General features: G+C 37.4%; 1 protein-coding gene across 2 annotated transcripts in view; it reads right to left on the bottom strand.

Annotated features, from left to right (window-relative positions):
* Usp6nl (USP6 N-terminal like) overlaps positions 1 to 26,932 on the bottom strand; it is a 111,477-nt gene that overhangs the window by 24,952 nt on the left and 59,593 nt on the right. For both annotated transcript variants that reach the window (XM_090318892.1, XM_090318891.1), the window contains exons 5-9: positions 23,420 to 23,459; positions 12,962 to 13,042; positions 4,381 to 4,488; positions 3,221 to 3,330; positions 1,229 to 1,277 (exon numbers count right to left, since the gene is read on the bottom strand). In XM_090318892.1, the coding sequence (XP_090175018.1) occupies positions 1,229 to 1,277; positions 3,221 to 3,330; positions 4,381 to 4,488; positions 12,962 to 13,042; positions 23,420 to 23,459 (388 nt within the window). The remainder of the gene's footprint in view (positions 1 to 1,228; positions 1,278 to 3,220; positions 3,331 to 4,380; positions 4,489 to 12,961; positions 13,043 to 23,419; positions 23,460 to 26,932) is intronic.

Genomic DNA, 26,932 nt, shown 5'->3' on the forward strand with positions numbered 1-26,932 from the left:
ACAGCACTATGCCACATATTTTATAAAAACGGAATCCTCAAGAATAAACACATCACTGAAGACTAAATCTGAATCTACTTTTTTGAGGGGGCTGGCCCTGGGACTTGAACTCAGGACTGAGTTGCTGTCCCTGGGCTTTTTTTTTTTCTTTTTTTTTTTAAAACTCACAGCTTGTGCTCTACCATTGAGCCACAGCTCCCTTTCCAGCTTTCTGGTGGTTAGTTGGAGATAAAAGTATGTCACAGACTTTCCCACCCAAGCTGGCTTTGAAGTGCAATCCTCACATCTGCCTCCTGAGTAGCTAGGATTATAGGTATGAACCATGGCAGCCAAGCAGAATCTACATTTTTTAAAAAGTATTTTCTAACTGGGAGAAAATGAGGAAGAGATGACACTGTTCAAAAAAAATGTACTAGCCAGTCAAACGAAATTATTGGAGAATAGTAGAATAAATAGTTCACAGAAATAACTGGAAACACTACATGATCATGAAGCAAAAGAGAGAAAGTGTAGCTATCCTTTTCAATGAATATTGCCTATTTTGTAGGTAGAATTCCCATAAAGCCCAACTATCGCTTCATTCCTGTGAGAAATAAATAATAAATAAATCCCTTTTTTAACCTTCCCTACTTTGAGTGAATTTCAACTCCTGTTACCCTGAAGGTTTTAGATATAATAGAACATATATATCCCAAAGTTCAAAGGTGTTGCCTTCAAATCTAATCAACAAGTATGTACTTATCACCCATATTAGGTCTTTCTCTAAATCATCTTCTCTCCTCAGAATGGTAAATGCTTTAAGAACAGTATGTCTATTATACAAGTATTTAGGTTAGTCCACTTCCTTTGGGTCTCACTAATAAGTAGTATGACTCTAAAAGACAGGTTCCTAGTAGTGATATGGAGTTACCAAGCCACCAACTTCCTGCGAAATTCAGTCTTCTGTTGTTTAAAAGCAAATACCACAAAATGTAACAAAACTATCTTGAGGGAAAAGGAGAAAATAAGCTTCGCTGACACACAATGATCTCTAGGTTCTTCCACTTTCAAATCAGCTCTGCTCTAAGACCCCGGGATTAGCAAAGTGCTGTGAAAAGATACACAGTGCTCAAAAAGACTGTAGGGACTATTTGGTCCTACGATGGAGAAACATGTAGAGGGGCCTTGTTAGAGAGGGAGTACTAAAAACAATCTTTAGTTGTTCAGAAGACCCCCTCAAAGAACTTACCGTATTATAAATAGAATATGCAGCAAGAACATGGAATAAGGATTGTTGCCTAGAGAAATAAAAAATTACATTACAGATTTTTTAAAAGTTGATATAACCCTCTCATATAAATTCAGATAAAATTATTACATTAATAAATTATCCCGAACTCATACTATAGACTAAAATTGACTAAAGTCAAGTTTTAGACTATATAACATTTGTTCTGATATAAAACAACTTTATAATAAAAATACAAAGGGACTTCAAAACTTCTTACATGTATAACTCTCTTTCAATGAACCAACTTACTATGAAATCATACCACCAGAAGCCAGTAACTTAAGAGTGAAAAGGCCTTTTGAAGACTCAACTGAGCCTTCAATATAGCACCATCTACTGGTGGCTGGGGGCAGTGATATGGAGGAAGTGAGCTATGCTCTTTCCCTGTATCAGTCAGGGACCCAAAACACACAGGTTGGAAACAGGAGTGGCTGTAATCATTTATTATCCCTAATGACTCCCTAGTACATTTTTTTTTTTTTGCTTTCTGTCTCAGTAACTTTAACCCCTGGTGATGTAGAGATCTTAGTTCCAAAGGAAAGAATGCCACTATAAGGAGATACAACATGATTTTTTTTTTTAAACTAAAAACTGAAAAAGCCACCCAATCAACTCATTTCTAGGCTTCTTATGTATGCTTCAATAGGCAAAGGAGGGGGGGATATGCTGGTTACGGCGGAGAAAATGAGTCACTACTACACAGTAGGCATAAGACAGAGTATTACCAAGCATTGTGATTAAAGTCAATGGAAAACTGTAACAACCTAATTCAAGACTGCTATAGCCCAGATTTTTCACTAGTCAAGGTTTGGGTCATTCTACAAAGCAAAAGATTACGAGTAGCTGATGCATGTTGTGAGGGCATAGGGTACATATGGGGAAAAAATAGAAGACAGTTGTAAATATCAGTTATAGCCAAACGGCAAACTACAGGAAGGACTATAACTGTTCAAAGTATTTCTTCCTTATTTTGGTATATTTGTACATATATTAACAATTTCTCTTTTCCCACCTTATCATAGTACTTAAGGGAAGATATTAAAGCAGAAGTCTGACTTGCATACAAGGACTTGGAATTTACTTGTAGAAAAAGGATTAGCATGTTTTCAGTTGTAAGCAGAGTATCTGTATCATCTTAGAAGTATGACTTTCCTACTGTCTTGTTGGAAATGAAGGATGCGATCTGTGGGAGTTATCAAGTGGTTAAAGGTTGACTGTGATGGTGGGGGGTCTGTGTGTCAATCTGACTAGACTATAGTACTCCACTGTTCAAACACTGGTTTAGTTGTTGCTGTATTTTAAAAATTTGATTAAAATCTATAGTATGCCGAGTTTAAGTAGAAACATTTACGTTGATTCAATCTGGCTTCCCTGAGGAAATGCCTGCCTTGAGGCAGCAGCTTCAGCCTATGCTTAAGAGTTCTAGTTTATCATTCCTGATAGCAGGCTATATGGATTTTGAACTTGCCTGGCAAAAAGCACAAAAACCACTGGTTTGTCTCACTGGTTGGGCTATGACCAATAGGCACATAAAATGGTACCTTCCATTCCAAATTGTCATAATAATGACATGCCAATGTGTACTAATGGCACAGTTATACTTCATTTATTTCCAATGGTTTTAGTTTCATTTATGCATAAGGTCAAGGTTACCATGTAAATGTATCCCTGTGTTTACAATCACTACGATGTTAATTCTTTGAGACAGTCTTCCTATGCATCTCAAACTGATGTGGAACTCACTATTTAGCCCAGGCTAACCTCTGATCCCTCTGAGAAAGACTTTCACAAATGGACTGAAATGATTTACAAGAACGTTAGGCTACAGTTAATACTTAAATCAAAATTGTGGTCTACATAGGACATTCTATTTTTTACTTAATAAAAACTGATAAAAACTATAAATTCTATAAATTCTATTTGCATTTCATTATATTAAGCTTTACTTACTTAACACCGTATCTGTCTCTAAACATAATATGGTTCCTAAATGTGCGGTTGACATCAAGGTCTATTTGTCTGATATCAGGTGAACAACCCCGTGCTCTGTGTTTTAATTTCTGAGGAAGAAAAAAAGAAAGCATATTTGTATGAAAACAATTTGCTGAAAGTCTATGATAAACAGCAAAATAATTCTTATTTTAAATCTTCTCTGGTTTAAGAAAATCATTCCCGTGGTTAAAACCAAAGGAACATGAAAGAAAAAAAAAGGTACACAAAGAACCATTCCCTCTCTTCTATATTCCATCTACTACTCTCTACATTCTTGGTTCCCTCAAGCTTTCCCTCTAATGGTGTTCCAATTCAATTTCCATTAAAAGTACATTTCCATGTGTTTGCATTAAAGACTCTATAAGTTCTTGACTTGAGCCATGTAGTCTACTAAGATTCCTTACTTCTTTACCAGCACAATGTCCCCCTACCCCCATGGAGTTGACTTGCTTCATCTTTTACATCCTTAAGGCTTATTCAATTATAAATTCAATATCTGCTACAGAAATCCCTAGTACTATTCCAGTAGAATAGCCATCCACTTCTTGAAGTCTTTCTTCTAAAGCAAACTTACTTCTGACTGGGCTACCTATCAGGGCTACAGCCTAGCCCAGGTTTGTGACGCCCCTCTTCCCTATCTGCTGGGGCTCAGGTTAGGCTGATTCTTGGGTCTCACATTTTTACTGTCTTAGTTTACACCCTTTTTTTGTTTAGGAGAAACACAATCTCTGGTAGCTCTTGTGAAAGGATGCATAAAAGGAGAAAACAGTGAACATTTGAATATGTGATGATTCATTTACTTTCTCAATCAGCTGTAACCATAGATTTTTTTTTTTTATGCCAAAGGAACTGCTTCAGTGTATTCTGGCCTCCAGGCTGCCATTAGAATTCTTGACTCTTTATAAGCAATCTATTTTTCTCTTTGAAAGCTGGTAAGTGAAGCTCTCCCCATGCTCTGAAGTTTTCATTTTCTCTTCGATTTGCATCTATTTTTATCCCCAGAGGAAGCCTTGGTGGATCCTTTCAATTTAAGAATCTCAACATTTCCCAGCCCTGCTAAATTGTCTTTAATAATTTGTTTTGTTTTTTTATTTCAAGGTAATAGTTTAGCCACTCACACTGTAAAGGTCTCTGGTTTCTTCTTTCATTTTAGGGATCTCAAGAAGGAGAGCCCAGACTTCACCTCGGAGCTGAAGAGGGATTCCTTTGTAAATTCTCCTGTGAAACTGGTGAAAAGACAGAGAAATTAAAGGTTACAAATGGAGAAAAAAAAACAAAACAAAACTCAATTCAATTACTTCAGTTGATTCAATTCATGTTTGTTAGTCTTATTTTCAGAGTATCTATGACAACTGATATTTTAATTACTTCATACATGAAGTAATGTATACATGATGATCTCTTCTGACTTTAAAAGAGAACAGAAGGAGAGAATAAAATACATCAACAATGCTCAGAACACATTCATTCTCTTCTAACAGTGTTCCTTTAGATAGAAAAAGCAGTTGATGGCTTGATGAGTCATGAACCTTTATACACTTGATTGAGATGCATTTTCTTCCTTTACACATTACACACCTAGAAGGCGTTCTAAATAAAAGAAAGACTGCTTTGAGCCAAAAGTGTCTTCGTGCAATGTAGCAAGTCCTCTTTCCTACCATCTTCTCCCCAGGGACCTCTGGAATAGAAAGAATTTCTCCCATTCATCTAGTGGAACCTGAGTCCCACTGGCAGTTTTTAGTACTTCCATATTGTCAGTCAGCTGTCTGTCACTCTGTCTCGTTCTCTCACATACAAATACACACACATACACACTCAACTTCCATCCCTCCTTTCTCTTCTCAATTCTTGGCATTTATTTCAGAAAAATCGTTGTCCTTCACTACATGTAAGGACCTCCGGGATAAGGAAACAAAAGCCATATAATGAGTGACTGTTGTCCTTAATGTACTATGTTATCTCCCATCTCTTTTGTCATCCCTTGGATATCTCATATTGTTACAATATTTCATTGTTATCTGATATATTTTATATGTGCTTAATTGGTTATTTGAAATTGGATAGGGAAGGGGGGAAATCAAGATGAGCAGGGGGAGGGTGGAAGGGAAATGGGGACCATGTCATGAGAAAGGGTATCAGTCTTTGTGAAGTTATGCACCTTCTATCTGGTGAATATAATGTAACCCTAATATTAATTACAATAAAAATATTTAGAAAAATATTAATCACAATAAAAAATTATTTAAGAAATCGTTGTCCTTTTCTTAAATGACAATGAATTTACCTGATCAAACAAAAAGAGTGATAATTTTCTACTAAGAAAAAAGATACCACTTATGAATGAAATTCAGCCTAAGTCAACAGTATCATCAATTCCTCAAAACACGTTTCAATTATATTTTTCCTTAATTACTCAAAGTGGCATAGAAATCTATTAAGATCATTACTGTGTGACCTCAGTTTTTGTCACTAAGTAAAGTTCAAATAGATGACCAAACAAGGAAATGTTGAACAGTGATGGCAAAAGTCCTTTAGAAGCAAATTAAGAATCAGCACATACTACCTTAATGATCAAAGTACAGGCTGAGTCTTCTTTACTTGAAATGTTTGAGACTGATGTTTGTAATTTTTACAGATTTGTAAAGGGGCCGGGAGTTTGGCCTAGTGGTAGAGTGCTTGCATAGCATGCACGAAGACCCGGGTTCAATTCCTCGGTGCCACATACATAGAAAAAAGCCAGAAGTGGTGCTGAGGCTCAAGTGGTAGAGCTCTAGCCTTGAGAAAGTCCAAGGACAGTGCTCAGGCCCTGAGCTCAAGCCCAGGACTGGCCAAAAAAAAAAAAAAAAAAAAAATTTGTACCCACATAATGATATCTGAGGGGACTCATGTCCAGTCATGAAATTCTTACATGATTTATATACAATAAAAATACACTGAAGGGCAGGGAGTTTGGCCTAGTGGTTAAAGTGCTTGCCTAGCATGCATGAAGACCCAGGTTCGATTCCTCGTACCACATACATAGAAAAAAGCCAGAAGTGGTGCTGAGGCTCAAGTGGTAGAGCTCTAGCCTTGAGAAAGTCCAAGGACAGTGCTCAGGCCCTGAGCTCAAGCCCAGGACTGGCAAAAAAAAAAACAAAACAAAACAAAACAAAACAAAAAAAACACTGAAAAGGCAGGCGCTGTAAGCTAAGCTACTTAGAAGTCTGAGATCTGAGGATCATAGTTCAAAGCCAGCCCGGGCACCAAAGTTCATGAAACTCTTATCTCCAACTAACCACCAAAAAACCAGAAGCGGCACTGTGGCTCAACATGGTAGAGCTCTGGCCTTGAGCTGAAGAGCTCAGGAACAGTGCCCAGGCCCAGAATTCAAGCCTCACTTCTGACATAAAAAAAAAACAAACAAACAACTAAAAATAGTTAAAACATAGATACACTAAAAATACTGAATAAAACTTTAAAATCTAAAAAAATATAGAATCTAAATATTTAAAATCTTTTATGAATAAAATCTAAAACCCATTTCTAATATTTCTTATTTATTCCCATTAATTGTAACTATAAGGTCTGGACACTAACCTTTTAGTTTTTAGAAATAAAAATTAAGATTTAATTCCCCAAAATTTGTAATATAGATCACTTTAGAACTACAGCAAATTATATTCTTAAAATATGTCGTAGGATACCGGGGTGGGGGTCACTGTGACACTTCCACTCATATTTACTATATAGTCAACCTTACCTTCTTTCCATCACTCTCCCTTACTTCATTCTCCTATCTTAAAACAATTTCAACCAGTTTCACATACATGCAAATGAACTACTTGGACAGTGTTCACCTCATTCACCCTCCCTTGTTAGCCCAGCCATCCCCCACTAGTACACCTGAACCCTAACAGAGTGCTTTACTTTCCAATTATTATGGGTTTTTGTTTTTTTTTTAGTGTATATTAAGTACAGCACAAGGAGCTTCACCTTGTTATCTCAGATACGCAGACAGGATGTTCTGCTCAAACAGGTCTCTCTATTGCTTTTTATCCATTCTCTAACCTGTTACTAATGGATAATTTCCACTGAGATTCTTTACTCTTTATGCTGCCTACATTATATGGCTGCAATATATTTCAAAAGTATTCATCTCCTGAAGTTTGTAATTATTTCTCCACTTCTAAATTATAATAAACTGGACTCATTAAAGTACTGCGTAACAGTGGGGTGCTGCAAGCTCACCCTATAATTCTAGCTACTTAGGAGGCTGATATTTGAGGATTGTGGTTCAAAGCCAGCCAGGGCAGGGAACACTGATGCCAATTAATGTCCAATTTTGAATGGAAATACGAAAAGGTTAGTATCCAGACCTTGATTTCAAGTACTGGTACCAGCACACACAAAAAGCACTTATGTAAGTAACTTTGTCTTCTACATTTCTTGAGTGAAGACAGAGTAAACATTTGGTATAAATATTACCTTGTGATTATTTATAAGAAAAGTAAAAATTTAATACTAAGCGAGAATACAATAGCTAGTGAGTAGATACCTGAGTCTCTACTAGATTAATACTTTTCCATGAGTAAAATTGGAGCTCTCGCATGTATTTCTTGTATTATTTAAAAGGACTTCAGACATTATTTTACTGCTTTTGTTCAATTCTGCACTCCACAATTGTTTATAAATTAGTCATCATTTATTCTAAAATTAAATCTAAGTTTAGAAAAACAATCCATCAGGAGCCATTGGTCTAGTGGTAGAGTGCTTGCCTAGCATGCATGAAGACCTGGGTTTGATTCCTTGGTACCACAAACATAGAAAAAAGCTGGAAGTGGTGTTGAGGCTCAAGTGGTAGAGTTCTTGCCTTGAGACCGGCAAAAAAAAAAAAAAAAAAAAAAGTAAAACAACCCATCAAATTGCCATGAATAGATTGAAAAAAAGCAGAAAAATTTTAGGTTAAAAAAGTAGTCCCTGTGCTACCGTACAGCTAAAAGTTTTAAAAGGATCACATGCAGCAAGGCTAAAAAAATAATTATCCATGCATTGTCATTATTATCACCCATAGTAACAAGTTACACTAACTTTGAATACTTTATTATGTGCAAGAAACTATATTAAGCTATTTGTAGATATTTCTTTCATTTAATTAGATGAACAATCCTTTCACAGCTTAATTATATCAACAACTGAATCTCACAGATGTAGAAAGTATGTCATAAAGAAGTTAAGTAATTTGCCCAAAGGCAAACCCAAGATGTTACCAATTAGTAAAAGATGAATGATTTTATAGCTTATAAAACACAAAGATGACTTCTTCAATGAACATACCACATTGTTTTGCCCAACTGGACTTAGCAAAATACATAACATGTAAAAGAAAAAACATTTAAGTAATAATTATGTCTAAACTTAGAAAGCAATAAAAAAGGATGCCTCTGGAATTTGAGCTGTAGGAAGTAATACAGTGTGTAATGTATAGTAAATCCTAGAAAATCATTTAAATTCAATATCTCAAAATAAGACTTTCAGGGCCTGATGTGGTTGATGTGGTGGCTCACATCTTACAATGGCAAGTACTTACAAGGCAGAGATCATGAGTATCACAGTTTGAGAGCAGCCTAGGCAAAAAGTTAACATTAAATGATACTTACTGCTTTTCAAAAACGCCCCCCCTTATTAAAGGATTCTGTACTTGTGAACTGTCTGAAGTCTAAGTAATACAACCACGAATAGAAAACATGTTTTCTGTACATTTTTCCTTGTCATTATTCTCTACACTAGAGAGTAAAATATTCATTCACATAGAATTTCTATTTAATCTAAAAATGAGTTGAAGTACACATGAAGATGTATATGGGCTATATAAAACACTATGCAACTTTATCTAAAAGACTTAAAACACCCATAGAATTAGGTATCCTGGGGGTCCTGGCACCAGTCCTCCTGACACGACTGGTCAGGATGGTACTGGTACAGTTAGTACCATAGCTGGCTTACAACTTACCTTTTCTCATACATTTTTAACTATCAGGAATTTTGGCAATTTTGTAAAACAAGGTAACAGTTATCAAGGCACAACATGATGAAATTGGCTTATTATACAAAGCAGTCTAGTTTTTGTTGATAATCTTTCAGTTTATAAACTTTTACAATCTGGTTATATGGACCAGTGGACATTTTCTATCTGTTACATATAAGGACACCAAAGTACAGTGAAGTGGCTAAACTAGGTAAGAGTTTCATCTTCTTCATCCTAATTCAGGTCTTTCCTCTGAAACCATGCAACTTAGGGAAATTACAGTTTTATTAAAGTAGCAACAGAAGGTAAGAGCTGATTACCCCAACTCATCAATGCACAGCACTGGATCATTCTAAAATTAAATGGCAATAAATACTTATTTTATGGCCAATATTTACAGGCATCATAGCTATAAACATGAACAAGTTCTGCAGAGCTCACAGTGTAGATGGAAAAATCAAATATACAAGGAGATAATTATACATAAACAGATAATCTAATAGAATACAGTCACATATACTATCACTGACTATAGAATGCTGGTGGGAGAGTGTGGTAGCAAAGGCTCTCCTTGGGAGCCCGGGAGACTACACATCACACTGTCCTCTGCAAGAGACATTTTCAGGCGTGCCTAGCCCAATTCACATCATTTGGCCTGCCAACAAGTAAGCTTTTTAGCCCAGCAAGTCAGGCTCTATTCTGTGGGTCTTCCAAAATTCCAAGTTTATATCATGAAACAAAAATTACTTTTATGTGCATTGTATGCTTTTGTTGGCTCTTCCTGTCTTTATCTTTAGACCTGCTCCCTGAGCTTCTTTGTTTCCATCTTCAAATGAAACTAGTCTCCTAAATCGGGATTTAGAACATTTTAGGCTACTACAAAGCCCAACTACCTTTCTTGACTATATTTCCTCTGATTTTTTTTTATTGATAACCACCAATAGGAAAGGCTAGCATACAAGATAAAAAAAATCAGTCCTTAACTCTCATTTTCTGCATGATGAATAGGAAATGTTTCTTCCTCCCTTTTTCATGTCTCTCTTTAATTTAATCAAATAAATCCTTGCTAAAATTTTTTTAAAAAATGAAAAAATTCTATGAACTCTCAACTCTGAATACAGACTTTCTTGCTTGTTACTAACAAGCTCTGTGACCTTGAGAAATTTATTTTTAAATGATACAATTCCATTCTATGGTCAGTAAAATAAAATGTTGTCTACTATAGTCTTAATGGCCCATTCAGTTATTTGTCTAACAACACAGAAAACTCATGTGTTGTAGTAGGTATTGTAATAGAATGGTATTATGACCTGTTAAGTCAAAGTGGTTTTGATTTAACAGAAAAAAGCTTTATAAGATTGACTATATTTAAAAAACAATACTACCTTCCATGGAAGGCAGTCACTGTGACAACACAAGCAACACAGCCTAACAGAGATGTTTGCAGTTATGTTTCAGTTCTAAAAATCCAATACTTTCTATAGAGCGATATCTTTATTTCAAGATATTTGTAGGACTCTTCTGTATTAATACAGAAGAAGTCTGTGATGAGAAAATACACCTCTCCTCTTGGAAAATGAAAAATCTTTGCTACTTTTTTTCACTGCAATGCAGTTTAAAATCAGGTATGAACTGAAAGCTGTAATTCTTTTAGAAGGTGCATTCTGTTTCATATTAAATTGGTCCATATATATCATCAAATGATTCTAACATTATAGTTATAGGAGAGTGCTTTAAAATTATACATCAAAGAAATAGTTCTGTTAGTCTCTCTTAATGGGAACTGCATTAAGGAGAGCTGCTGTCAAAGTAATAGCCTCATAGAAAACTGCTCTTTTTTTTTTTTTTCCCCAGAGACTTACAAACTCCAATAGTTACATACACTGGAAAAATACATAAACTTGTATAGTTCTACAAATAGTTTATTAGACTGATTGTGAGACTAAAGTATAGTCACACTGCATCAAAATTTATCCTGTAATTACCACTTGAACAATCTTTTTACAAAGGCATAAGATAATGTAGTTGTTAATTCTAGGCCAATGGGAGACTATACTCTTAAACAAGAGCCTAACATTGTACCTAAGTTTCCACTTTTAACTAACTGGATTTTCTTAAAAACTTCTATTCTAAAATATAAAACTGACAATCACAAATGAACTCACTTTTCTCTAAAATAACAAAAGTCTAACCTTAAAATAAGGCCATTCTCAGGATGCACAAAAAGAAAAATGACAGATAAAGAAACTGTCAGCAAAGTTCAAGGTCCTATTTTCACCTTCTGGCTATAGTATTATTCCCCACTTTCAGTGCAGAGTACTGTACCAGGAATCACTGCCTTTCCACATATTGCTTAATAACAGGTCACTTAGCCACTTAACAAGTCCTGGACACGACAGTAAAATGCATAAACTTGATTAAATCTCAGCTCTTGAATACATGTTTTACTAACATACCAAGTAAAAAAATGGGAAGGACATGTGGAGTTTCTGCTGCTTACATATATATGATGGGACCTCAGGAAAAAAACGTTCAAGAAATGAAGCAAAAGTTTGAGCCAACTGGTTTTTCTTTCTTTTGTACCCCCTCCCCCAACTTCACTCCCTCCCCTCTGCACAAAGTACTAAGGTTTAAATTCAGCCTCAGAGTTGCTTGGCTTGGCTTGCTTGCTCTACTGGCACTCTACCACTTGAGCCACCCCTCCAGCCTTCCACAGAACACTTTTTACTAAAAAGAAAAGAAAGAAGAAAAGAAAAACTGACTACCCACATTACCCAGTATTTGCCAAACATTTTCTCACAGTGACAGAAATGAAACTGTCATTTGAAGGAAGGCATTTGTTGCATGCCATACAGTATTAACCTTTCAGTAGAAAACTAGAACTGTGGGAAACTTCACCAAGAACTTGACAGTATCTCACTATTTCAAGACTTCTCTGGTGAGTTAAGGTAGTGACTTCAATGGTGTGTGGCAGATTTCATTTAATTGGTTTAAAATCTGGCACAAACTCCAATCAGGGCTGGCTGGGGGTGTGGCTAGTGGTAGAGTACTTGCCTAGCATACATGAAGCTCTGGGTTCAATTCCTTGGTACCACATACACAGAAAAAGCCAGAAGTGGTGCTGTGGCTCAAGGGGTAGTGTTAGCCTTGAGAAAGCTCAAGGGCAGTGCTTACATCCTGAGTTCAAGCCCCAGGATTGGCCAAAAAAAATCTCCATTCAGAGCAAGAAGATTTAAGGGGAGATTTTAAACAAGAAGCTTCTGGAAGAGGAGATTGCTCCTGTTGCAAGGAAAGTGTTCAGAGGCCAGCTTTTTTCTGAGCAGCGTGACACATAGATATGAAGCCTAGAACTGCTGCCATGATTGACACTCCAAAGGGAAGTCAATAGATGAAGCTGACATGCAGGAGGCAGAAAGCAGTAGGAAGAAACTAAATCACAATACTGAGGAGCTGAATTAAATCCTTAAAAGCCATGGAGCCTCTGGACCACACAGCAGAGCCTTTGAATAGTTGAAATCATCTGAGTTGGGTATTCTGCTATTTATAGCAAAAACTCCAAAAATAAAGAATGCTGTGTGATTAAAGTTTCAAAAATAATGTGAATGTCACACTTTTATAATTGAAGAAAACCTGATATTATGAAAACATACAGTGGATATATAGCTTCATATGGAAATGACATTATTTTAACTTACCTTTTCAGTGTTCTTGTATTTTTCCCATCCCTTTAGCATTTTCAGCCATTTGGTAGTTCTTTCAATTTCCAAATGTTTTTGCTAAAATAAAATTGAAATATAGTTATTATTTGTCTGAAGCTTACTTATAATTTTTTTAAAAAAAAATCAAAGAAAATGCTGCTTTAGTTGTGCTGTTTTATTTTAAAAATATCCTAATTTTTTTTGCAAACTGGCTAATGTTAGTTATATCAATGCAAAATTCAATATTAAGAATTATAAACCAGAGCCGGGAGTGGGGGCTCATGCCTGTAATCTTAGCTACTCAGGAGGCTGAGATCTGAGGATCACAGTTCAAAGCCACCCAGGGCACAAAAGGACCTGAGACTCTTATCGCCAATTAACCTCTAGAAAAGTGGGGCTTGGTTCAAGGGTAGGGAGGTAGCCTTGAGCTGAAGAGCTCAGGGACAACACCCAGGCTGAGTTTAAGCCCAATGATCCAAAAAAAGAAAAAAAAGAAAAAAGAATTATAAACCAGACACTGGTGGCTCATCCTTGTAATGCAGCTATGCAAGAAGACTGAGATCTGAGGATCAAGGCCCAAAGCCAGACCCAGGAGAAAAAGTCCATGAGATTTTTATCTCCCATTAACCAGCAAAAAGCTACAAATGGACATGTGTCTTAAGTGGAAGAGCACCAGCTTTGTGCAAAAAGAAAGCCAAGGGAAAGCAAAAATCCCTGAGATTGAGTCCCAGTATGGGCACATGAACAGGAAGGGACGGACAGACAGAGACAGAGACAGAGACAGAGACAGGACAGAGACAGACACAGACACACACACACATGACCACATGCACACACAAACAGTTATAGAGAATGCTTCATTTAAGAATTTAAGTTTCATGCACTTTCCTGCCTGAGCTGACTTCAAACTAATCCTCAGATCTCCACTTTAAATAACTAGGCATGTGTTACCAGAGCCCAGCTACATATGCGTATGTACGTATATGTGTATGTTTGTGTGTATCTGGGTTATATAGATATAGAGATATGTATTAAAAAGAAACATTTTAAATATGTTCAAACTGAGTACTGGTAGCAAACAGTTGTAATCCTGCTATTTTGAGAGGCAGAGACAGAGAAGATAGCATTTCAAGGTCAGCTTGAGCAAAAATTCCATCTCACCAATATGTGTGATGGAGCATAATTGTTTTTTCAGCTAGAGGTTCCAAGCTAGTCCAGGCAAAAAGTTTGTGAGGCCCCCATACCAACAGAAAAACTGAATTTACACATGTGTCATCCCACCTACAGAAGAAAGTATAAACAGAAGGACTGAAGTCCAATCTAGCCTGGGCGGGTAAAAGGCAAGACTGTATCTTAAAAATAACCAGAGCAAAAAAAAAAAAAAGTTACAGGTGTGGCTCAAGTGAGTGTGCCAAGCCAAGTACAAAGCCTTATTTCAAATTCCAATATCACCAAAGGTGGGCAGGGGAGGGTTGAAATATCTTTTACAAAGAAACTAAAATTGAACTTCAAAGTTTAAACTTTTCCCCTCATTTTACTGCATTCCGATATATTAATATTTTCACTGACAGATTTTTTTAAAAGAAGAGTTTACTTTCATTCATTCATTCATTCATTCATTCACTTAATTGTATGTAAAAGTAGCTCCAGGCTAGAGAAAAAAATAAGCAAGCTTTAGTGGAGATTTAATCCATCTTATTAACCAGATTCATCATGTGCCAGAACAACTGATATAAAAAGAAAGGGTGGTAGCAAAGTATACACAAAGTAATAGCCAAAGCCTGACTCTTCACTTCTTTAGCTTCCAGGTGCACAAATATATGCTTTGCTAAATATACCGGTGAGTACAATAAGTATATAAACTAAGCAAAGGATCTTGGGTCCCAGGCACCAGTGATTCATGCCTCTAAACCAGCTGAATCTTAGGAAGCTGAGATTTGAGATTTGAGGACTATAGTTCAAAGTTAGCCCAGGCAGGAAAGTCCATGAGACTTACTTCCAACTGACCTTTATCAAAAGGCCAGAAGTGGAGTAGTGGTTCAAGTAGCAGAGCATTGGCCTTGAGCAAAAAAGCCCTGGGACAGTGTCTAGGCCCTGAGTTTGAGGCCCAGCATTCACATTCACTCACACACACACACACACACACACACACACACACACACACACACACACACACATACACAATGGGAATAGAAGACTGTTAAAAAAAAAAAGAAGAAACTCATGCAAGCATCCCCATAACCCAATGAGATGTCTGCCCTCCTCTGATTTGCAAAGCAAAGGCTAAAGGTAAGAGGCAGCTGGGCTCTAGGACCTGTACTCTTAACTATCACATTTTTGTCATGGGCTATCCTGTCCTCTGCCCTCATGCAGGCAATCACAGTTCCTAGATGGAAACAAATGGCTCCTTGCTCTTGCTGTCTGGCTTTTATTCAGCCTCAAAGAGGCAGAAATTATATTGGCAGATGGCATACACCCACTATCAATATTTTTAGGTCTAAATGAAGCATAAATTCCAAAGAAATACTGAATTTAGAAAAAGATTCTTATCAATGAGACCATTTCTATAAAATTTCATTTGTAGGTATATTCTTAATTTTTTAATTACTTTTGTTTTTTCCAAAAATTAAGTTTTTTTAATAATAAAAGATGATTACTTGTGAGCACAGGATATTGTTGTAATTCCCATTTTTCAAAGGGCTAAGCACAGTTTCATTACATTAGTGATAAAATGATACAGATGGTTTCAAAAAATATGTTCAATTTTAAAACTCAGTGGGGCACTGAAATCTAATTAATGTTTCTGCTAAATGTGACTTTAGAGAAGGCCAAACTGTGAAAAACTGAGATTGATCTAAGCTGCCCTTTTTTTAAAAAAAATGTTGTTGTTGTTCTGTACTTCTTCAAAGAACAATCCTATTTTCCACCAAAAGGAAACTTGAAATAATTCAAGCCAACTAAAGAATATAATAACCTATACATTGCCAACCCTGAAGTGATCTGGCAGGTCTTTTGTTTCTTTTTTTTTTTTTTTCTTTTCTTGCGAGTCCTGGGTCTTGAGCTCAGGGCCTGAGCACTATCCTTGGGCTTTTTCAAGGTTAGAACTCTACCACTTGAGCCACAGCACCACTTCTGGCTTTCTTCTATGTATGTGGTACTGAGGAATCCAACTTCGGTCTTCGTGCATGCTAGGCAAGCACTCTACCACTAGGCCAAACTCCTGGTCCATCTTTCATTTTTATGACTTAGAGTTGTCAAAGAATCACTTTAGGAAGTAGTCATTCTTTTTTTAAAAACATACTGTATTCTAATGCTTATCATTATTAGATTATTTTAAATGTAATATATTTTCACATGGCAAGTATAAAACATTATGACTTGGGAAAGCTTCCAGGCTGTTGGATTTTTAAATTGTTATATACCTATAGGTCAATCAAGCATAAATGTTCACTGCATAATGCTGTCAGTTCAACTATACTAGATTTGAATGCACATGAAAAGTCTTTCCTCTCCCTACCCATGAATATTTTGATAGAAATTCTTTCTAGCAAACTTTAAAGCTAACTATTCTAACAACTACTTTGAAGTAAGAAGTAACTAAAAATGTATGTACCAAACAATGTGAACTGAACTCCCCAGAAAAATTTACTGAAGAACATCAAGTTGCCAAAGGCACAGTAACTGCAAGACAAAACTAGACATAAAAGGCATATACAATCTCTACTGAAAAGTTCAACATACAGACTGGGCAAGGTGGCTCACGTCTGTAATCCTAGCTACTCAGGAGGCTGAGATCTGAGGATCGCAGTTCAAAGCCAGCCCAGGCAATAAAGTCCATGAAACTCTTTATCTCCAATTAACGACAAGAAAACCGGAAGTGGGGCTGTGGCTCAAGGAGTAGGGTGGTAGCCTTGAGCTGAAGAGTTCAGGGACAATGCCCTGGTCCAAAAGTATGGCAGTAGCCTTAAGCTGAAGAGCTCAGGGACAGCTCCCAGGCCCAGACTTCAAGCCCCATGACTGACAAAATAATTTCCTCAAACATGGCTATCGTTACTCACTACTCCCTTGACATGAAGGCATGCATTAACACATGTTTATGCACTTTCAATCTGGACTTGTTTTAAGTCTCCCTCTTATCTTAGTTCCCATCCCCAAACTATATTCTGCTGGTCCAACCTTCTGTCTCTTGTTTCCATCCTGTCCTCTGCCTTCATTCAAACAATTAGGCTTCGGTAATAAAAACAATGGCTCTCTGATTATCCCTGCTTTCAATGTAGCATCTATACAGTTGAACAGTTTACATTCCAAGACCCCATTCCAAGATCCTTCAGTGGTTACTCACTATCCACAAGTAAAGCTCACACCTCTTAACAGCATACATGAGGGCCCTTTACAATATGACCTCTCCCCAGCTCACCTTCCAGTTTACTTGCTAACACTTCTATGATCTGAGCATCCTAAACTATTTGTCATTTCCAACATACAATGTATGTCAGTCATACTTAAGACCAAGTTTTGATATTTATCTACCTGTAATGCTTTCCCTCACAATCATTTGCAAAATTCTATGCATCCTCTCAAGATCTTGGTGAAATGTCTAATGTCTGGAACTCTCCCAAATGTCTCCACGTCCCCCCACCTCCCAAAATTAACTGCTCCCTGGATATTTAATGGTACGAGCCTACATTCCAGCTGGCCTGGATTCGAACCTGAGCTGCCCCCTCCTGGCTGTTTCATTTGTGACAAATTACTTCATGTGTTTATATTTTCTTTGTATCATCCACCAAGTGAGAATAGTGTTTATTGCTACAGCACCCAATAATTGTGTTCTAGCTAAGTGACCAATTATATTCTTATTATTAAGGAACAAGCTCCTTAGCCACAGGGATTGTATTATATATTCACTTAAATTCCATCACTTAAAACAGCAGTTGTTACATAAGAAAATTTAAATGCAACTTTCATAAGGAAAGACAACTAAATAACATTACATGAAGTAATTGAAAGCATTCTGTCTGTGGTTCCAAAGTAAGAGGGAATGAATATGAATACAACAAAATCCAAATGTTACTTTTTTCGTAGGGTGGAGCATGAACTTTAGGACTGGGCACTAGCACTCTACCACTTGAGCCACAGCACCATTTCTGGCTTTCCTGGTAGTTAACAGGAGATAGGAATCTCAGGGACTTTCATGCCAGGGCTGGCTTTGAACCACGATCCTCAGATCTCAGGCTTCTGAGTAACTAGGATTACAGGGGTGAGCCACTGGTGCCCAGCTAGAATGTTACTTTTGACAGTAGTTTGCTCAAAGTAATACAGAAATAACCCAAAACTAAATTTAATTTTATCTCTTCTGTAGCGTAATACCAGGAATGGTATCATATCATCTTGCAGGCAAATTGCCAACCTGCAGAATTACAAATGCTAGAAGCTTACACAAAACTGACTGGCTGGGTGCTGATGGCTCATGCCTATCATCCTGGCTACTCAGGAAACTGAGATCTGAGGACTGAAGTTCAAAGCCAAGTCAGGCAAGAAAAAAGTCCATGAGACTCTTACTTCCAGTAAACTATCAAAAAAGCTGAAAGTGGAGCTGTGGCTCAAGTAGTAGAGCATTAGCCTCCAGCAAGAAAGTTCAGGGACAGTATCTAGGACCTGAGTTCAAGCCCCAAGACTGACACAAAATAAAATAAATCCTAACTTTTGAGTTAAGTATAAAAACATGTTACATATTTTGAAATATTTCAAGCTTATAAAAAAACTGAGAGATTATTATACTACATTTAGATGGGTTTTATCAAGATCTAAACTTTTGACATATTTCACTTAATTGGGTCACGATTATCTCATAAATGGTTCATATACCAATCTCCTTACTCATTCTCAATTTTAGGAGGAAGGAAAAGTATTAGGTTTTGAAGCCAGGGTCTTATGACTACTAGGCAAGTGGTCTACACCCAAGCAATATTTCTAGATCACCAAAGGTCTTTCCAGCTAGTCTTTTTTTCTTGTCTATTTTTTTTTTTTGGTGCAGGAGATATTTGGAATTCAATAATTTGTGGTACTCACTAGGATATTTTAATTTTATTTGACCTAAAACTATATCTTTGCCTTTTTCTATCTTCATTGAAGCTGACATTTTGAAGAGTCCAGGCCATACTATCTGCCTTTGTCTGACTAGGTCTTCAATCTAAATTAGTGGAATTTCCCTCATTAATGTCTTTCTAGCCGCTCCACATCATGATATCAATCTGTACAGCTATCAGTTATGTCACAATCTGATCACTCAGCTAAAGTGGTATGCTCTCAACGTATTATTTTTAACTTTGTGCAGGACCAGCTAAGCAGTAAATATTCAGCAACTATTTCATTCACTATTCACACAGCTTCTCTTCTATCAGGCCCCAAATCCCTGCCACTGATTCACATGATTAAGAACACAAAGAGTGAGTAGTAAACCTGTACATAACACATTCATGTATGTATATTAACTAGCCTTTTCATCCAGAATAATAAATTCAAGTCTTCAAATGCTTTTGTGGCTCCTCTATTTGAATAATAATATTAGCCCTTAAAACCCTTTCAATTTCTTGGGTTACAGGAGTGTCAATTATTCTAATAAGGTGACTCTGTGAAGGCTCCTAGACCAGTTCCACACTCCATCCTATAAAAAAGGTAAAGGTGTTAGAGTCAATTAATAACCAGTCATGCCTACATCATAAAGCCTCCATTAAAATCTCTCCATTATGGGTTTAGAATCTTCCACCTTGGTAAAAACATGGGGGGTACTTTACCCAAGGAAGACAGGAAAGCCCTGTACTCCCCTATAACATGTCCTGTGAATCTCAAATTTGGATGTCCTGGAGTTGTTTCTTTTATAATGACAAAAACCCTTCCTTTGGGTCTGAATATAATATAAGGAAGGGATCATGAGAACCTGCAGATATATATAGCACAGGTGACAATCTAGGGCTGCTAATTAGTGTTTGATATCTTAGTCAGTCTTGTGCCACTGGGCTCTTAATCTATGAGATTTGTACTGTCTGTGTTAGAACTGATTGCAAGACAGCCAATCAGTGTCCACTGGGGGAACTATTTGGTAATATGGGGGAAACCCCAACACATTGTGGTAATCCGAAGTATTCCACATTATGGAAAGTGTGAAAATAGTGAAAAGAGTTGGATCATCCCCATCTCTTACACGCAATTAGGATGTGTGAGTGAGAAGCTGACAATCACCCATGCCCATATCTTACCAGCAGAGGGCAGGAGAGGACAAGTGCAGGAAGGAACAGGTCTATTTACACAACACCTCAACATTGGAAAAGTATGGGTCGTGTATTTTGAGTAAGATTTCAAACCATGTAAAATTAAAGTATCATTTTAAAAGAAATAAGTCCAGTGCTCTATATATCACACATGAAGGAAGCGCAGAATTTATGAAAATTTACAACTTTCTTGCTTATTAAAAACATCAATAAGCTCAAAAAAGCAATATAATCCATTATTAATATTTTTCTCTCCAGAGTAAATATAGTAAGTATATTTGTTTATTTGCCTATCAAGTGCTTGTCTGGAGGAACCTAAAACACTCTGTCAACATTACATTAATTGTCTTATGAGGGAGGATTATGATCCCTACTTCAGAGAATTGCTAAACAGAAGCCATGCTCACTTGATTATACATTAGTACACCAGTCTTCCTAACAGCAAAAAGTGCAGGCTTCAATGGTACACTTTATAAAGACTGCAGACATCAACAAAGCTACTGATTCCATTCTATTGAAAGACTATGTGTGTGTGTGTGTATAAACTTCTATTATTTCTTCCAAACAGTTTGGCTACTTTAACTAAACAATCACTTTAAAAAAAATATATGAACTCACATCAAAAAACTGGGAGTCTGAGAAATCAAGTGTATTTTTTTGGAGTCGGTTACAGGGCTTGAACTCTGGGCCTGGGCACTGTCCCTGAACTGGATCTTCAGCTCAAGGCTAGTGCTCCACCACTTGGGCCATAGCACTACTTCTGGTTTTCTGGTGGTTAACTGGATATAAGAGTCTCACAGATCTTCGTGCCTGAGCTGGCTTTGAACCACGATCCTCAGATCTCAACCTCCTGAATACCTAGGATTATAGGTATGAGCCACTGACACCCAGATGTCAATTCTATTTTTTTTCCAGTCCTGGGTTTTGAACTCAGGGCCTGGGCCTTGTCCTTGAACACTTTTTTTTTTTCTTCTTCAAGGTTAGTGCTCTGCCACTTGGCCACAGCACCACTTCTGGCTTTTTCTGAATATGTGGTACCAATGCATCAAATCTAGGGCTTTGTGCTAGCTAGGTGAGCACTCTACCACTGTCAACTCTACTTTTAAAAAACCAAAAGGGAAATTGGCTGGTTGGAATCTCAATCAGTAGCTTCAGAATCCTGCCCTGAAGAAATCTTATTTTAAAAAAATTATTTTGCAAAAATATTTTAAGTGAGTCAATTATATTAAATTCTTTAAACAACCAACTCATTGTAAGCCTAACAAGACTGTGTAAGAGGTCCTTTATTGGGTAGGTAAATCTTAGAAACCAAAAACTGAGGAAAAACAGTTGCTTTCAAACATAACACAACTTCAAAAAGAAATTCATCCACAAGGATCAGTAGAATGGCAAGAGTATCTACATCTCTTTTAAAATATGTTATTATCTTTAAGTAGTTGTACAAAGAGGTTGCCACTTAACAAAGCATTTTATGCATACAAAGCACCTTGATTGTCACCCCTTTCAACATTCTCAGCTATCACTCCTAACCCTACTCCTTCCTTCAATTTTTGTAATGCTGTATTTCATAATTTTGTAGAATATGCTTTGAATTTATGACTGTCTTCTCCCCTCTTCCTCTCTTCACTTGATTACCCGCCCCCCTCTCTCCACCTTGTTTCCTGGCACTGATCTTGTTGCATTGTGAGTTAGGAATTAAACCACTGAGTTTTCCCCTAAATCTACCACCCTTTCTCAGTCAATACATTTGTGTACACACACATACCATCCAAAACTGTTCTTATATAAATGAATTCTAGCTTCCACGTATGAGAAAAAATATGCATCCTTTTTCTTCCTCGGCCTGACTTCATTTAACATCATTTTTTTCCAGATGCTTCCATTTCTTTGTAAGATGATACAGTTTCATTCTTTCTACTCTTAAAAGTTTCACAACAGGGGGCCGGGAGTTTGGCCTAGAGGTAGAGTGCTTGCCTAGCATGCACGAAGACCTGGGTTCGATTCCTCGGTACCCCACACACATAGCAAAAAGCCAGAAGTGGTGCTGAGGCTCAAGTGGTAGAGTGCTAGCCTTGAGAAAGTCCAAGGACAGTGCTCAAGCCCTGAGCCCAAGCCCAGGACTGGCAAAAAAAAAGTTTCACAACAATTCTGGTTTTCAGAGAATTTTGATCTTAGAACATTTTTTGGTAAATATTCTTCAAATACCAAAAAATATTCTTCAAATTGTAATTTCAGTTGCACTGCCTGAAATTTAGCCTCAACTCATAGGATACAAGCAGAAAATTATCCCAACTGAAATCTCACTTTCACTGTATAGACTTTTGGCCAGGGAAGGGGAAAAGGAGGGACAGAGGAGGAAGAAATGGAAGAGAATGAAGGTGTGTGTGTGTAGTTTCTGGTTCTGCGGCTTAAGCACAAGGCCTGGGTGCTGTCCCTGAGACTCTTGGGACTCAAGACTAGTGCTCTTACTACTTGAGCCTCACTGCCACTATCAGGTTTTTTGAGTGGTTTACTAGAGATCAGAGTCTTACAGGGACTTTCCTTCCTGGGCTGGCTCTGATTTCAGAGCCCTTGAGATTACGATTCCAGGTATGAGCCACTGGCACCTGGCTTGGGAGAGAAGTTTTGAGTAACTTTACTGCTTCAACCCTTACTTCTCATGCACATCCAGTACAGAACCAGCTCCCTGGTGAATGGAGTCAGGTGAAGTTGCTTTGGTGTTGTTTTTTTAGTCCAGCACGTTTATCATGTCACTTAAAATTCTAATACAGTTACTAACTCTAGAAGATGTTCTATTTTGCTTTAATGGGAACTTCATTTTTCGAAGGACTAGGAGTCATTAGAATGCTGTCTTTTTGGCCACTGGGAGAGTGAAAATCACCTCTGATGCTTTCTGAAATTTGCTTCCTGCCATAGAGGCTAGTTTCACTGACAAGTGGGGTCTGCTGTGATTGGGGCTACCATTCCAGAATGCAACTCTTACTTGCAAGTATCTATTAGAATATCATAAACTCTGCTATAATTATTTCTCCATTAGCTGAATACTTTCTTAGAAGCCATATAGTTAGGGTCACATTTTAACAAATACTGTGCCTGTGCTTGCATATTATATAGCATTCAAAAATCACAAATTCCTCTGGTAAAGGTAATTCAAATACAGGCCAAATAAATGAAGAAGTGGACTTACCCGTTCCATAGCTGCATTGTGATATGGGAGCTCTTCCTCACTGTAGAGAATAAGAACACATGTGAGATCACTGAAGTCAGAGCAAACATCTATCAGTGTATATGATGCGCAGTATTCAGCATCATAAGAATTGCATAACCTTCCTGGCTACTCAGGAGGCAGAGACTCCTTAGAGATTCATTGGTACCAAGCCATATTGGGCAGAGAAGTCAGCAAGATCCCATCTCCAAATAACCAGCAAAATGCCACAATGGAGGTGAGAGTTCAAGTGGTAAAGTGTTTAGTATTGGTACAAAAATCATTAATCAAAGGTGGGCGTGGTAGCTCTCGCCTGTAACCCTAGCTACTCAGAAGGCTGAAATGTGAGGATTGAGGTTCAACATCAGCAGAGGTATTGAAGTCCATGAGACTCTTATTTCCAGTTAACCACTAGAAAACCGGAAGTGGCACTATGGCTCAAGGAGTAGGACAGTAGCCTTGACTAAAGAGCTCAGCGACAGCACCCAGACCCAGAGTTCAAGCCCCACGACCGACAAAAAAAAAAGTAATTTTTTTCTAGATTTAGATTCAACCTACTCAAAATTTATGACAGAATCTTCTGTGCCTGTAATCAAGACAGATAATCTTGAAAAAAAAAAACCTTTATTCTGACACTCATATATTTATACAGATATGGTAAACTACAGTCTGTTAAATTCTATAAATACTATAAATTCTATAAATATAGAACATCTGATACTTGGTACTAATTTTTATCTTTCCTATTTTTGGTACAATTCCCTCTTGATTCTCCTATTAATAACTTGTGGTCTAAAACTATAATTTATTATCATCCAAATACCAGGCATTCTTAGGTGAACAGAATTGTAATGGCTATTTTTGATTAACATGTTTAAAGTTTTCCAACTTTCTTTTCCCAGATCTGGGGCTTGAACTTAGGGCGGGAGCACTGTACTTGGACTTTTTCAAGGCTAGAGCTCTACCACTTGAGCCACAGGGCCACTTCCAGCTTTTTCTATATATGTGGTACTGAGGAATCAAACCTGGGTCTTCCTGCATGTTAGGCAAGCATTCTACCACTAAGACAAACTCCCGGCCAATGTTTTTCAATTTCTTAAGCAACCTTGATTTTTTTTCTATCCTGCAACTGTAGTTCCCACATATGCACAGAAACTGGGGTTGAAGCCCCACTGCTGAGACCAAAACAAAGATATTACTATTTTAGCATCAAGCCAGGCTGGTTTGGCCAGCTTTAATATCTACTGTAAAATCTATTATAAAACCAAGCTAGTCCTATACTTTGTTTATTAGTAACTACCACCCCATCTTTTTGCATTGAAACAAAGTAAGTCAAGTTTCCAAAGCTGTGATTAGATATGAGCTTAGTAGCTTTCACAGAAATCCACAAACTTACTATCTTTTTTCATAATTTCATTGTCCAATGTCATGCAGAACCAAAGACAAATATATAAATAACATAGAAGAAATAAATGCTCTTTTGATCACTGTGAGACAGAGTAATATTTAAAGGCCTATATCAAGTGATTTTCCACAGTGACAGGCAATAAAAGCAACCAGAACAATCATTGGAGAAGGTGTTTTACTAAAATTAGGCATTGTAACAGAAGAGCAATGACTTTAGAAAAAGTTAATAAAGCTTTACATTATATTAAAATATATTTCCATATCTTGTTTTCATTTCTACTACCTCCTTTAGGAAATATCATGGAGCAATAAAAAAATTTACTATGGTAGCATGAGAACTGGCACCAACCTATTCTTAAGAGAGTGAGTGTGTGTGTGTGTGTGTGTGTGTATGTCTGTATGTGTATTTCCACAGAAGTAGTCATTTCAAACTGTATCCTCTTTAGACACAGCTCCTGCTCTCCTGCCTCCATTGTCTAATGAAAAAGTATAAGAAGGTAGGAACAGGAAGTATATTTATTGTATTTAGAATACAAGCTCTTCTGTGAAACTGTTCAAGATCTACACTCAGATCTTACACCCACTGTCAATATAACCTGGGGATGGTTACTTGACCTCTTTGTGTTTCATCATGTAAAAGGAGTGGGGGGGGGGGGAAGAGCACACAAACACTGCCCCAAATAGTTTTTGAAGGGAATAAGTGAACTATGTAAAGATGTAAAGGGCTTAGGACAGTGTCTGACACAGAGTACTATTACTAAGATATGTAACTGACTTTTCCCCATTGCATCTAGCAGGCACTGAGATCAATATGAAGGCTGGGGACATGGCCTAGTGGTAGACTGTTCACCTAGCATGCACAAAGCCCTGAGTTCAATGCCTGAGTATCATATACACAGAAAAAGCTGGAAGTGATGCTGTGGCTCAAGTGATTAGAGTGCTATTCTGGAGAAAGTCCACCGACAGTGCCCAGGCCCTGAGTTCAACCCCCATGACCGGCAAAAAAAGAAAAAGAAAAAAAGAATTACCTGACTATAATGCTTGGACTGCAAACACATGTAGGAGCTTAGACTAGACCTTTTGCTTCTAAGGCCCAGTTCATGTTGTTTCAAGCAGTAAGAAAATGTAGATAATTAACAGAACCCCTCCACATGCCCTTTGTTCTATATTTGGGCCATTATGTCATAAAAACACAATCATAGTGGTTCAGTCCCATCAGAAAAACATGGAAAAGACAAAGTAAACTGACTAGCACCGCAACGTCTGAAGAGGAATACAGTATTGGACTCAGCGATCTTTTCAAAATAAATCTGTAACTGATTGCAATAGGCAAACAAATTCAAGATCTGCACATCTGAACAGTTTAATACTCCAGTTGTCCTTCCAAACTTCATTTACAGGGGCTGGGAGTTTGGTCTAGTGGTAGAGTGCTTGCCTAGCATGCACAAAGACCCAGGTTCAATTCTTCAGTACCATATACACAGAAAAAAGCCGGAAGTGGTTCTGTGGCTCAAGTGGTAGAGCTCAGGCCTTGAGAAAGCCTAAGAACAGTGCTCAGGCCCTGTGGCTCAAGTGGTAGAGCTCAGGCCTTGAGAAAGCCTAAGAACAGTGCTCAGGCCCTGTGGCTCAAGTGGTAGAGCTCAGGCCTTGAGAAAGCCTAAGAACAGTGCTCAGGCCCTAAGCACTGGGCACTGGGCCTTAAGCCCAGAACTGGGGGAGGGGAGCCTTCATTTACATAGTGTATACATTAACCCACACAAATGTGCCACACTTGCAGCCATCTGATTTTTTTAAACTTGGAAATGGGCTGAATAGCAAAACAAATTTCAAGTAGTAAGAATACTGATGAATGTATCATAATATTAGGATTTCAAATTATACTCAGAGCCACAGAAACAAAAACAGCATGGTATTGGCATAAAACAGGCCCAAAGACCAATGTAAGAGGAGTTTTTTATCAAAGGAGCCAAAAACATTCAATAAAAAAAGGTAGTCTTTTCAACAAATAGTGATGGGAAAACTAGGTATTCACCTCCAGGAGACTAAAACTGGATCTTTACCTCTCAACCTGTACAAAAATTGATTTCA

The sequence above is a fragment of the Megascapheus bottae genome, chromosome 26, assembly GCF_031878675.1.
Source record: "Megascapheus bottae isolate mThoBot1 chromosome 26, mThoBot2.hap1, whole genome shotgun sequence".
Lineage (NCBI taxonomy): Eukaryota > Metazoa > Chordata > Mammalia > Rodentia > Geomyidae > Megascapheus > Megascapheus bottae.